Source organism: Egretta garzetta, unplaced genomic scaffold (genome assembly GCF_000687185.1).
Source record: "Egretta garzetta isolate BGI_Z169 unplaced genomic scaffold, ASM68718v1 scaffold41, whole genome shotgun sequence".
NCBI classification, from domain to species: Eukaryota; Metazoa; Chordata; class Aves; order Pelecaniformes; family Ardeidae; genus Egretta; species Egretta garzetta.
Genome location: NW_009258755.1, coordinates 631,747 through 644,810, shown reverse-complemented (window position 1 = coordinate 644,810; position 13,064 = coordinate 631,747). Strand labels below are relative to the sequence as shown.

At 42.5% G+C, this 13,064-nt stretch overlaps 1 protein-coding gene across 2 annotated transcripts; it reads left to right on the top strand.

Annotated features, from left to right (window-relative positions):
- Positions 1-1,691: 1,691 nt before the first annotated feature.
- Positions 1,692-12,627, top strand: ETNPPL (ethanolamine-phosphate phospho-lyase). Of its 2 annotated transcripts, none has more exons than XM_009649190.2 (12): positions 1,692-1,746; positions 1,909-2,068; positions 2,971-3,045; positions 4,807-4,900; positions 5,869-5,985; positions 7,701-7,783; positions 8,299-8,524; positions 9,395-9,549; positions 10,316-10,405; positions 10,610-10,740; positions 11,571-11,635; positions 12,486-12,627. In XM_009649190.2, the coding sequence occupies exons 1-12, from the start codon at positions 1,692-1,694 to the stop codon at positions 12,621-12,623; spliced, it is 1,389 nt and encodes a 462-aa protein (XP_009647485.2). In that variant the 3' UTR covers positions 12,624-12,627. The 2 variants fall into 2 exon arrangements, with proteins under 2 accessions (XP_009647485.2, XP_035744813.1); XM_035888920.1 differs by having other exon boundaries at positions 11,571-11,639; positions 12,490-12,627.
- Positions 12,628-13,064: the final 437 nt, after the last annotated feature.

Here is a 13,064-nt window from a genome sequence, read left to right as displayed (position 1 = left end):
TCCTCCAAAGTAGGCGTCTCTCTTCAGTGTAGCTGAGGAGATTTCTTAAGCCGACTCGAACTCGGGGGAAATTCAGTTGAGACCTGAGTAGTAGTCCTGGCTGTGCACATGTCTGATCCCGCTGGATTGCAATATTATATTCAAGCATTGGAATGGGCTGCCCAGGGAAGTGGTTGAGGCCCCATCCCTGGAGGTATTTAAGAGACAGGCAGTCGAGGTGTGTAGGGACATGGTTTGGTGGTGGGATGGCAGGGTTAGGTTAACGGTTGGACTTGATGATCTTGAAGGTCTTTTCCAAACTAAACGATTGTATGATTCTGTGTTATCTCCTCCTTCTTCAGTAGGTGCTGCCAAGTGAAAAATAAGTCCAGCTTGTTAAAACCAGCAGTAGCTATTTGCTGATTGCATCCTAGATGGGTGGAATGTATAGAAAGCTTGCTAAAGAGTTCAGAAAAGTCCTGGCTTCATAAAGTGTGCATATCAAACCTTTCTTTAGGGGCCAGCTCAGTGTTAAGGGACGCTTGCCTGTGCAAAGATTATAGGATTGGGCTGTGTTGAGTGATCAAAAAGGATCTTTCACCCAAAGGACTGATGGCCAGCAGAAGAAAAAACTGTAGTCAAGAAACTATGATGATGTGCACTGCTTTTAAAGTGTACCAGAGGAATAGCCAAAGATGTCAGAAAAGATCTATGCAACGGGGCTAGGAACTAAGAGAAAGTAAACGACTTGGCTTTCTAGGAGTCACGTTTGGGCTTTACAGGTCCATAATCTCAATATACCTGGCAATAGGGATGCATTAGCAGCACTGTCTGAGTTACCTGGCAATGACTGTGTTTATCTGAGGCCATATAAACATTACTAAAAGTTCAGAAGACTTTCCTTCTGCTAAGTAATATCGTTTGACATAACTACATAGCTGGCATGTTCCTGGGGGGGGGAGGGGAGGGTGGAAATAGAAGAGTGTTTAGAGAGTAGTTTGGACAATTTTACAAGGAACCTGAGTTTTGTTGGAAGCCACTGTGATTTAGGTGCTTAAAAAAATCCACTTTTAACGGTTTTTATCCAAAATGGTCAGGTTGAGATACCAAAACTTTTTTAGGACCTGCTCAGCACCTCTGAAAATAAAGCCTGCAAGGCATTAGCATTTTGTTCTTGAACGTGACCTCTATATGGTACAGTCATCCATTGCGTAATGAATTTTTGGCTATAGTATAAAACAGCGCTCAACAATGTTGTTTTATTCCCAGTGAGTTAATCGGCCATACATATTTGTAGGGCATGTAAACAAACAGAGCTACAGCCTGGAAACACAGCAGGACGTATAAGGACCTGGAATGACCTTGCAGTCACTGTGCTTGTGTGAAGCTGCTTGCAGGCAGAGTTGTGCTTTGAAACCGCCCTTATTAAAGAAAGACCCACGTCTGTTCCCACTGCGCCTGGGCAGCTTCCTGGCGGCTGATTTTAATTTCAGCAAGAGCCCTGCTTGACCATCATCAGAACTGCTCATGAGCTCTTTGCAGAGGGAGGCAGTTGTCTCCAGAGCTGCAAAAGATTGATCCCCTTAAAACTGAGAGGGGGGAAAAGCTGGGAAAACTAAACCAGCATTATTATTATTTTTTTTTTTAGGCCTTCCTGCAAAGTTTTCTTTGCTAAGGACCCTCTGAAGATAGTGCGTGCTAAGGGCCAGTATATGTTTGATGAGAAAGGAGAAAAATACTTAGACTGTATCAACAACGTTGCACATGGTAAGCAGTTTAGCTTGTAAGACTGCTTCTATTCCCTCATTTCTAATAGCGCTCAGAACACACTTCTTCCAAGTGATGATGTTCACAGTGCTGCTCTGAATCTCCTTTTGCGGTTCAATAAGTGACTGCTTGCTAGTAATAACCAATTGTGTTCTTCTTTAGTTGGCCACAGTCATCCATACGTGATAAAGGCTGCGACAAAGCAGATGGAACTGCTCAATACGAATTCCCGGTTCCTGCATGACAACCTTGTTCAGTATGCACAGCGTCTCACAGCCACCCTGCCCGAAAAACTCTCTGTTTGCTATTTTGTTAACTCTGGGTATGTCTGAATATTTTCTTTTTTTTCCATTATGACTATTTTGCCCCCATTTGAGGTGGACACTCAGAACAGCTTGATTTAAATCTTACTAAGTAGGACTTAGAAATAAGCAACAGAAGTATTTCCAAGTACTGATCGAAGGATCCTTCCTATCTGCAGCTGTTCTATTTAGTGTGATGGCTCAATGCAAGATAGCCAAAACATGAAACTGGTCTGCTGAATGCTATGCAAAAAAAAAAAAAAAAAAAAAGAGGGGGGGGGGGGGGGAACAAAGCAAGAAAAGCAAATCATTCTGCAAATCGGTGAACGTTATGTACAGCTTGGTGAATGCTCTCGCAAATTGACATACAACCTTGGAAACAAGTAGCCTTCTTTAGGTGGTCCGGTTAGTCTGTGATCACTTCATTGCCCAAACAGAGAACCTGCAGGGACTTGTGAGCAGAGGCTGCTTGGGTCAGGCTGGAAATTTGATTCTTCGTCCATGGAGCAGATTTGTGTTCTCTGCTGCCTGATGGTGCAAGTAGTGGGGAGGACGGAACCATCGTGGAGGATGGGAGATGGGGCTGGCATGCTGTTGGTTTTCGAGGGTTTCTGGCTGCATTGCTCTCTCAGCTGCAAAGCAGTCTCATTTGTACCAAGAGGAGGTAAACGTCTACAAGCAAACTGGGGGAGGGAAAGACAGCATCTCTCTGTTTGCTGTCTATACAAAGAGCTGTTTTTTTCTTTGCCCTCTTACATGGTGTTTACAGTCTCAACCTTAGCATTGTAATCTGTATAGTAACAGGGCCTGCTGTGTTGATTTATTACATCCATTAGTCCCATGCCTCCTCTTCTGTGTCAGAATACCATTTCAATTGGAAGTACTTCCTCACGAGTGTGCAGCTGTATCTGTTACTATGCAGGTCTGAAGCGAATGATCTTGCTTTACGACTGGCTCGGCAGTACCGTGGGCACGAAGATGTGATCACCCTTGAGAAGTAAGTACATAGAGTAGCTTGTGTGAATGCAGCCAGCAACTCCTGTCGTTCCTTCAGAAGTGACTTTGCAGCACCCCCCTGCTGTTTGTACTCCACTGCCTGCTGAAAGAAAAGCTTTGTTGCTTTCATGCTAGAACAGGTCAGGAAATCCCTCTTCCACATCTGGATAAACACAAGTTTTGAAGATGTCTCAAAAATAAGCTTTTCAATTACCCCAAAAGGTCAATCACCTGTTACAGGGGTTACATTTCCCACAGAGGCTCCCAAAGCAATTCAGGCCAGAGATCTGAATGTTGGTTTTCCGCATCAATGAGTGGTCTGGCCACTGGACTGCTCTGGAAAAGGGCTTTCTGTTTGTCACGCTCTGCTGAACATGTTTCTCTTTGTACAAATATATTTTCGGTGGTCAAGAAGAAACATCCTGTAGCTCTGCACTGGTGCTGCACCGATGCTCAGCTTGCCTCCAGTGAACACAAGTATGCAGACAAAACCAAGCAGCTCCAAAATCAGGAGGCGCTGAGAGGGCCATCAGCCATGGGGAAAGGTGGCTGACCACATCTCTGGGTTTCCCTATCCTAGATGCAGCTGTAGGGTTGCCTATGCTGCTTTAGGGCTGGATCTTCTCAGGTTGTGATTAGAAAGTCCAGCCAGAGCAACTGCAAGAGTCTCTATCTGAATGGCACAAAACTTGTTTGACTTGGCTGTGCTCAGATCCCCATTAGCCCTCCTTGACTCATGTGTCCAAGATTTGGGGCCTCTGGGAGCAGCTTCTGTCAGGAGAGGCTGAGGATGGAGCTGGCTCTCTCACTGTTTCACTGCCATGTCTTTTCTTCCTGAACACCATGGTATTCTTTGCTCAGGTCCCAAGGCTTTTTAGGCTTTTGCCATGGCTACCATCCCGGTCAGGCTGGACTTTCTGTCCTTTCTTTGTGTCTGCTGGCAGATTTTGTTGACTGGCTAGTAGAAAGGTGTGAAGAAGACAAAGGAGTACAAAAACATCCTCTCTACCCTATGTGTGTGCTACTAGACATTGTGACATGTCTTTGATTTGGTTTGAGCCTCTCTTCGCTTCAAGTTTATGGCTGAACAGAAGTGTTTATTCCCTGAATGAAGCTACTACATGCTTTATGTTCAAAAGGCTCTGTTTCCTCATTTCTAAATCAAATTGACCTTGTTAGTAACCAGCTTTAGTGTACTCTGCAATAAAAACTTTTATATTCAAACATTGTTCATCCTTACCCTGCAAGTGGCTTCTGCCAAGCAGCCTAGCCTGTAGGGCCTTCAGGGCAGGTAGCGATGTGCAGAAGATCCCCACCTTCCGATGCAGTGCACACTCTTGAGAGTCTTTGCAATGGTGTTGGGGTCTGGCTTGCAAAGCTTGGGTTGGCCAGAGTAGGGCCCACAGGTTGGAAATAAGGGGGCTGGACCCACCCTTCAGCGGCTAGGTAAGGCTGTGAGGGCAGCCACCTTAGAGGTGGTGCAGTCCAGGGGACATCATCTTGGTCTGTCCCCATGCTGGCACTTGATTTTATGCAAGAAAAAACCTCCTGGTTCCAGTCTTGCTAGTGAATTCAAGTCAGCAGCAACTTCGTATTGCTTTGGAGAGAAAGGCTGAGTAAATTAAATCAAGATCCCTGCACAAACAGTGCTACTGTGTGGCAGATACAGCCGCTTATTCTGTATTATTTATGGGCACAGTTGTAAATTTAGCTCTTCTATACATTTGGTGAAAAGTGACTTCCATATTTAACACTCATGCAGTGCTTACCATGGCCATGTTACATCTCTGATTGACATCAGTCCCTATAAATTTAATCAGCTGGGAAAGGACAGCAAGAAGGAGTTTGTGCATGTGGTAAGTGTGGTTTTTTTTGCTCTTTGTCATTTTTATGCTTGTTAATGCAGCATATTGAATTACCTGCTTCTGGTGTAAATATCCTTTCATTCTGTTTTGCTGATGATAGAGTACATACGCTTGGCTGTTTGTCAGTGGATTAAACACAGCAAAACTGTTTGCTTTTGGATTTCTAAGAGGGTATTGAGCTGTGAGGCTGATTTCTTTCATAGTTTCCTGAGTCACTGCACTGTGTAGTTACACAGTTTGAACAACTTAGCCAATATCTGTTGTAGTGGTTTGGCTAAAGATATGCAGGGCTTTTGGGTCTTTTTCCAAAAAGACAGACCCCACAAGTTCACACAGCTCTGGGTATGGAGCTCATGGGTGTCTGACTGTTTGATTTTTCAGCCTGGACTTGTATATCTTACAAAGGCAAAAATCATTCTCAGCCCAGAGGTGCAGGTCTTTCTTATCTAGACCTCCTTGCGCTAACCACACTGCCGAAGTAGTATCCACCTTTTAATACCACTTCCTTTCTCTTATTTACTGACCCTCTCCCAACACTGCTTGTAGAGGCTTGAAGGTCATACAGCTTCGTACTGTGACTAGGACGCTGGAAGGGAGGTGACAGACTGGAAAACCCCATTCTCCATTTGCAGAAATGGATCTTTCTGCAAGAATCTGGAATAAGATCATAGATGAGGACTCAGTATTGTTTCTTGGGGGAGAGGAGGGATGGTCTTGAAAGGTGGGTGAAGTAGATGATGGCTCTTTCAACAGTTGCCTCCAGTAATGTTGAACACATCACAGGGCTGGATTGAGTTTAAGTTCCTGTAAGCATTTCTGCAATTTTGTGCAGAAATTCAGGCTGTGCTAACTCCTATTATCTACCTGTGTGGAATGACAAAAACACAGAGCAATAGAAAAGAAAGTAAATGTTTCATAGACAGATGGGCTTTAAAAAAAAAAAAAATTGGTCTTTTCAGGCTCCTTCTCCAGATACCTACAGAGGAAAATATAGGGAAGACCACCCAGATCCAGCAAGTGCTTATGCTGAAGAAGTGAAAAAGATTATTGAAGAAACCCAGAAGAATGGACGCAAGGTGTGTTTTGTGCTCTAGAAATGCTGAGGCTTCATCTATTAAGTGGGGGCATGAAACAGGCAACTAAAGAAACTAAGTTTCTTTACTCAGTTTCCCTTGCTTCCCCCTGCCCTTCATTTTTCTATGGTGGGTTCGGTGTTCAAAGTGGGCTGTTCTTCTACCTGATGCTCTTATAATTTTTCTAGACATCAATAAAAGGATCAATAATGCAGTCATAAATAAGCAGATGCAACCAAAGCAGTTTAATTTCCTATTTTATGCATTGAACCAGTAGATTGTAAATATCATTGAGCAAACTTTGGGGTCAGTTGAGAAACCACATCACAAATTCTAGCAAGGATATATAAAAGGCTCCAGGGCATGAAGAAAGTATGCTAGATAAAATCTTGATACTACATTTCTGAGTCTGGTAGATTATGATAACTGGAGTCACCTAAGAAGGTGAATCTTTCAGTTGTATACAATATGACCTTGATAAAAACAAATATGTGTTAAAGTTTTGTATGATGGTGTCAGCGTTTTGAGACATGTAGGGCTTGATCCAAAGCCCACTGAAGTCACAAAAGACTTCAGTGGAGACTGGAATGACATGTTCCCTTCTAGTCCAATGGACTTATATTAGTCTTCTTTCAGTTTCTTCATCAACTGTTTTTTTTAATTCTCTACTAACGGATAGTTTTTTTTTCTTCCCTTGTTTCCTTTCTTTTGCATATTTCTTAGGTTTTGGTGACATAGACCTGTGGCAGGACAAGTTGTGCTAAAGGCTAAGCCTCACATGCTATGGGAAGCTTCGTACTCTTTGGCCGTAGCATGCCTCTTCAAATATAGTGTACGGTTCTTTACACATTACTACTCGGCCTTGTTTCCAGGAAGACTGCACCAGCCCAGAGAGACCTCTTGATGCTCAGGGAGGGGTTCACAAGTGGTGTGGGGATGCAATCCCTTAAATAGCAGACTTATGCTAAGACTTTGGGGTAATATTGTATCTCTGCTGCATAGACCTCTGCTGTTGACAAGAAATGCATTTTGATGTTCCAGTGTATCTGATCCGCTGCTCTTACCCTTCCTGATTTGAAATAACTTTCTTTTTCATTCCTAGCAACTGGAATTATTTTACTTGTAGAATTTTTCTCTTTTTGTCAAGTGCCTCATGCTGACATTTTACATGTGTAGTTATTTGCATTAGGCAGGGGTGCCCAAAGCGTAGCCTCAGGTCATCTTACAGTTCAGCTTCTACCCACCTCTACCTGGTGTTCAGCACTGAACAAAAAAGCAGATCATGGCATATACCCATTACTGGAGATCCTTGGCATTAAGCAAGTTTCATTAATCTCTTGGGGAAAATGGCAAGTGCTGTTGTGTGCCTCCTGCAAACTGAAATTTGTAAATAAATTTACAGAGCTCCCAGGAGCCTGATCCAACATCCACTGGCACCAGCGTCTTCCACTTCAACAGCTGTAAGACTAGGGCTTAACGGAGATCCTTGTATTACCATCAGGTTGCAAATGTGGCCCTGGCTACTGCAAATTTGGGCACCCCAGGTTACAAAATGAATAAATTCTTTAGCCATAGCTGTTCTCAAGAGCCCTCAGTTGTCCAACCCACTGTGTGATTAAATTAAGGCACACATTTAAACATTTATTTCTAGACTGTTAGATGTTTGTGCAAAGGCCAAGTAGATGAACACAGCTCTCACCTGAGTTTGTTTTTTGTAGATTGCTGCCTTCATAGCTGAATCCATGCAGAGCTGTGGAGGCCAAGTAATTCCACCTGTGGGCTATTTCCAGAAAGTGGCACAGTACGTACATCACTTCCAATAGGGCATAACTGGAAAACTAACCAAAGAAACAGCATTTTCACTCTAGGCTTATCCAATCAATTCAGCCATCACCCTTGTTCTTTACTACCTGTGGTTCCTTTCTATTTCTTTTGAAGAGTATGATTCCACTTCTGTTTTTTGTGGAACACATAATGGCTTTTAGCTGAATAATTGTGTTTCCTTTTCTATCTTTAATCCTCAGGCTATAAGTCTGATGGAAGATGAAGTTGAATTATCATAGATATAACCCTGCAGTAGCATTACAGTACCCTATTTTGCATCTAAATATCACATTTTTTTCTTAACATTTAGCAAACTAAAAATTTTATCAACCGAAACAGTGATACTGTGTTTCAGCAGTCACGTTCTTTCTTTTTTTCCTAACCTGTTCTCACACTGGAGAATTTCTGTAATGCAAACTCCCTTGCCCTAGATTGCCTGCCCAAGTTGTGTACTGCAGCACTTGTAATTCAAGCTATTCTATTTGTTTCCAGGTATGTGCATGAGGTGGGTGGCGTGTTCATAGCTGATGAGGTCCAGGTTGGCTTTGGCAGAGTTGGGAAGCATTTTTGGGCATTCCAGCTGCAAGGCGAAGACTTTGTGCCTGACATAGTCACCATGGGAAAGCCCATTGGCAATGGCCACCCTGTGTCTTGTGTGGTCACAACAAGGGAAATAGCTGAAAGTTTTGGTTCCTCTGGACTGGAGTATTTCAATACAGTAAGTTTGTAGGTGAAGGTTTGCCTTTTTTTCTTTCAGTCTGTGTTTAGCAGTTAAAAGTTGTTCAGGTGATTCAGCTAACATCTGCATCCATCAGTGTATCATGTTGCTAAGAACTCGAGTCGACCACCGTCTTAATATCTAAAAGCAAGTGGAGAGGCTTTGAAATATGCTCTGTACCAAGTGATATACCTTAATATGGCCTCTCTGGCAAGTCATGCATCTCAGCTCACACTTGTACAGATCAAGTCTTCCTAACTTCTCTCTCTTCCCCTATCTCTGAAGTGTTGACCATGTACAATTTCATTTTCTAGGCTAAGCTCTGTGCTGGTGGGACTTATGCCCTGGCAGACCTTGCTCTGCATTCTCACCTAACAAAACAGTGACCCTTTACCAGGAAACACTTGAGCTGCATGCATGCCACAAGAGCAGCTTGCTTCTTGTTTACTGAGTCCTCTTCCTGCTCCTGTGACTGAGTCGTCTTCCCAGCTACCATGAATCCCACTGCTTTCAATGGAGTTTATACCCTCCAGTTCAAGAAGTATTAGATCTATCACCCATTGCCCGTCACAGGAGTATTTTACCTGCACGTGCAATCAGCAAAGCATGAGAACAGCTTGAACGCTTCAGCTGTGAAATCTTCAAATTACTGAAACCCAAAGTGGAGGAAGGGGGAGCCCCTCCCTTGGGCCTCTTACACTGCCCAAAGTGTGGAGGACGGTGCTCCACAGCCTGCATAGGATAAAATCCCCACCTCTTCAAGCTTTCCTCACAACATGCCAAGCAGGAGAGGGCAAGCGAAAACCACATGGATAGACACAGCTGAATGTTTCTGATGGGTTTTGTTTTCCTATTTGTCTTTACTATCAGTTTGGAGGCAATCCAGTGTCTTGTGCTATTGGTTTGGCTGTGCTGGAAGTAATAGAAAAAGAAGATCTCCAAGGAAATGCTACCCGTGTAGGTAGCTATGTCCTGGAGTTGCTGGCTGAGCAAAAGGAGAAACATCCTTTAGTGGGAGATATCAGGTGGGTGCCTTACAGCAATGTCAGAGAAGAAAAATAACTGGGCTAGAAAAATCAGCAAGTTTGGGGTGACTGGAACACAGAAACATTATGTCCTGATTATGCTATACCTCTTTTTTAAAACGGACTACCCAAAACTGATAACTGTAAGGCAATGTATTTTCCAAAATAGTTGTCCATCCATCTGCTTAGCTATGTATAAGCTGTCTAAGTAGTCACTAGAAGAGCTCTGGGAGAGAGTAGGAGGAAGAGCCATCGCATGTGCAATAACCCAGTTGTCAACTCACTGTTGGGATGATGAAGACCTTGTTCAAATATCTGGTCCATGCCATTTGAAGATGTTAGTGTGGGTTTTCCTCATCTCATGTTACTACCATGATAACTTCCTTCAGGTGGTGGGGGGGGAAGTGTTGGGTTGTGGGGGTTTTTTTAGTTCTTGGTTTTGGTTGGTTGTCTTCCACAGCTCCCTAGCTTGATGTTTACAGGATAGAAAGAAAAAAAATTATTCTATCATTCTTAATTGGCCACATAGCTTAATAAGCCAGCTAAATTTATTTATCCAGAAATATCTGTTATCCCACTTGGTCATCTGAAGTATCCAGTGCCAAAAGACAACCAAAAAGAAAGTCTCCCCTCTTTCCTGCTCCTTCCCCGCTTGCGCCCCAGGGAAGGCAGTTGCAGTTGTTAGAAACAGGTTTTGCATTTGCAGCAGAAGGCTTGGGTTATTGACACTGGACTTCACTTGTCTGTATTTTTTTCTCTACTCCAGGGGTGTTGGATTATTCATTGGAGTGGATCTGGTGAAAGATCAACAAAAGCGAACACCAGCCACAGCTGAAGCCCTTCACCTCATTTACAAGTAAATGGCTTTTAAAGACTATATGCAGTGATCAAACCCTCCTAATATTCCCCAGCAGCTAGTCATTAATTTTTTTAAATTTGTGTAGCTTTTGATAACGTAGTACTAGGAAAAAAAAAGTTTCAAAATCTAACTCAGCCTGAAGGGTCTGACACAATATAGTTTTATACCTGTGCCCAACACCGATGTTTCTTCTTTCCACAGGCTGAAAGAGCATCGAATCCTTCTTAGTGCAGATGGGCCCCACAGAAATATACTAAAATTTAAACCACCAATGTGTTTCACAATGGAAGATGCCAAACACTTAGTGGAGACAATTGATGCACTTCTCACGGGTATGTATGCTTTAGTGCTCAAAGTGCCATTACATGCAAGGGAAAGTAGTCAATTAAATTTCTTACCACTTGTCCAAACTGCTGTTCTTAATGCCATTTGCTATAAATAAATAGAAAGCCCCATACATACTTATCCAAACTTCTAGGCAAAATCCTGCTCTTGATCCTTTCTCTCAGACTCAGTGTTACTATTCATTTCTGGTCACATATGCTATGTGTTAAGGAGTGAAGATATTGATTCAGCACAGGCCTGAAAGATGCTGCTGAAACGCTGGTGAACTTTCCATAACGTGCTCTGCCTTTTTCTTTTCTTTTTTTTTTTTTTTAACTGGCATACTGGAACATGATTGTCTCACTCAAATTTAGACTGAAAGTTTTCAGACTCTACTTACCTTCTCCCTGGGGACCAATCCAGGGGAAAATCACACCAGGTATACTATTAGTGTAAGGACTCTCCAAGCCCATGCTACATTGAACGCTCCCATTTCCTGAGATTATAACAACTGCAGTTAGTCTAGCGCGAACCTGCTGGACAAAGGCAGAATTCAGCTCTGGGAGGTCTATCTGAACCCCCATGCTACAGTCAAGCTGCTAATTTCATTTTTTTTCTCTAAACACCCCCAAGCTACACAGTCCCGATACATTAATCACATTGCCTGAGAAAATGCTTTAGGAAATATTCATCATTCTTCAGTTTTTCTTCTGTGTGATAAATGCCCAGAGGAATAGCTGATCGGGTATTTTTTTTACTTCAGCCAGCTGTTAAATTGACTGTATGCTTACTTATCCCTTATTCTTTTTAATTTAATTATTTTATTGCCTTTTTTTAGAAATGGAAGAGGCAACTGAAATGAAGATAGAAAATAATGCATCTGCAAATGCACAGTGCAGAAAAGTATGTCTTGAATTTCTTAACTCCTATTCAGATAGGTGTTTGGCTAAGCAAGTGTGAATTACTTTGGTAGAGGACACCTTCATTTTTGGTGGTGTGAATGGTTCTGTGCTTTTAAACTGAGCTCAGAAAGTAACTGGCTACTAGAAACCTGAAAGGATTGTGTTACTGGGGCAAATCTAAAAAGACCTGAGTAATACAGACCTACAATGAGAAATATGTTATAGATAAGCCCCTCGTGTTGTCTGACTTGTGCGCCAACAAGACCAACCAGACTTTGAGCTGCACAAAATCATGAGCTCAGCAGTCAACAATTTTACTAGTTCTAGGTATTGTGTGCTACTGATGGATATTTGGCTTTCTAAGCAAGCCTTCAGCTTGAAAGGCATCCAAGTTTTCAGAGAGTTCCAAGGGTTTCATTTCCAGCATAGCTCTTTGAGTATGAATGGCTGACATGCATCCAAATCAGGACTTCTTAGGTTGCAGCCCCAGCTTTAGATAAATCATGTATAATTTCTCACACCCTTAAAAGCACATCAGCCACTGTGTTACAGGAAAGCTTGCTGAGTTGTCCCTTGGTGACTTTTCCAGTGATGCTGCAAACGGTGGCAAGGCAGTAGCTCAGCTGTCTAGGGATGTAGTGATTGAGCAGAGACCCTATGGATTATTGACTATCTAGATTATACTAGATTTGGGGTGCAAGCCTCCTCTTACAGACATTTGTACACATTCAGTTCAATTTCTTTCAAAGCTAAGAAATTATGCCACTAAAAGAAGAGTCAGGCAGAGCTACCAGTGGCTGCCTGTTGGAAGACATGGACGTGCCTTCACTGACATTGCATTTCTGTTTCAGACAGCTGAAGGGAGTTCTCAACCAGCGAGTGCAAAAGAAGGTGCAAATGAGAGCATCAGCCATATGAATGGATGTCGGCCTGCAGACAAGAAAATGGGCTTTATTCTGAATAATGCTCAGTGCCAAGTAAAAGAATAAGAACATGAAGAGGGAAAGTTTTCTCATTCAGTCTGAATTTTTGTCTAACTTGCTTTTGAGCTGAAGAGTGCAATAGTCTGAGTCCTAGGATCTGTTGGAAGCCTAGTCCTACCTTCCATAAACTGTCTGAATTCCTATTAGATTCAGCAGTTTAAAGTACCTTTTCAGATACATGAGAACTGCACCATGTGGCTTGAAATCTAGATGTAACAGGACGGGCAAGCGATATACAAATACCTTGGTGCTGATGACAGGCTTGACATAGATACACTAATTCAGTGAAATCTGTGGATTTACTTGTATTACAGAGAATCTGAATTGCTTAACCACCTCACAAGCAAATGCCAATCCTATTAAGTTTAAAATTATATGCTTAATGTGCTATTTTTACAATGTGTTAAATTTCAATATGCAATATTGAGATGTTAATTACTTCCCATG

Excerpts from the sequence above, each read along its gene's own strand:
- ETNPPL (XM_009649190.2), top strand. The coding sequence starts at position 1,692 with ATGTTTGATGAGAAAGGAGAAAAATACTTAGACTGTATCAACAACGTT. Across the intron at positions 2,069-2,970 it reads TGCTATTTTGTTAACTCTGG|GTCTGAAGCGAATGATCTTG; the intron begins GTATGTCTGAAT and ends GTTACTATGCAG. Across the intron at positions 10,406-10,609 it reads GCCCTTCACCTCATTTACAA|GCTGAAAGAGCATCGAATCC; the intron begins GTAAATGGCTTT and ends TTCTTTCCACAG.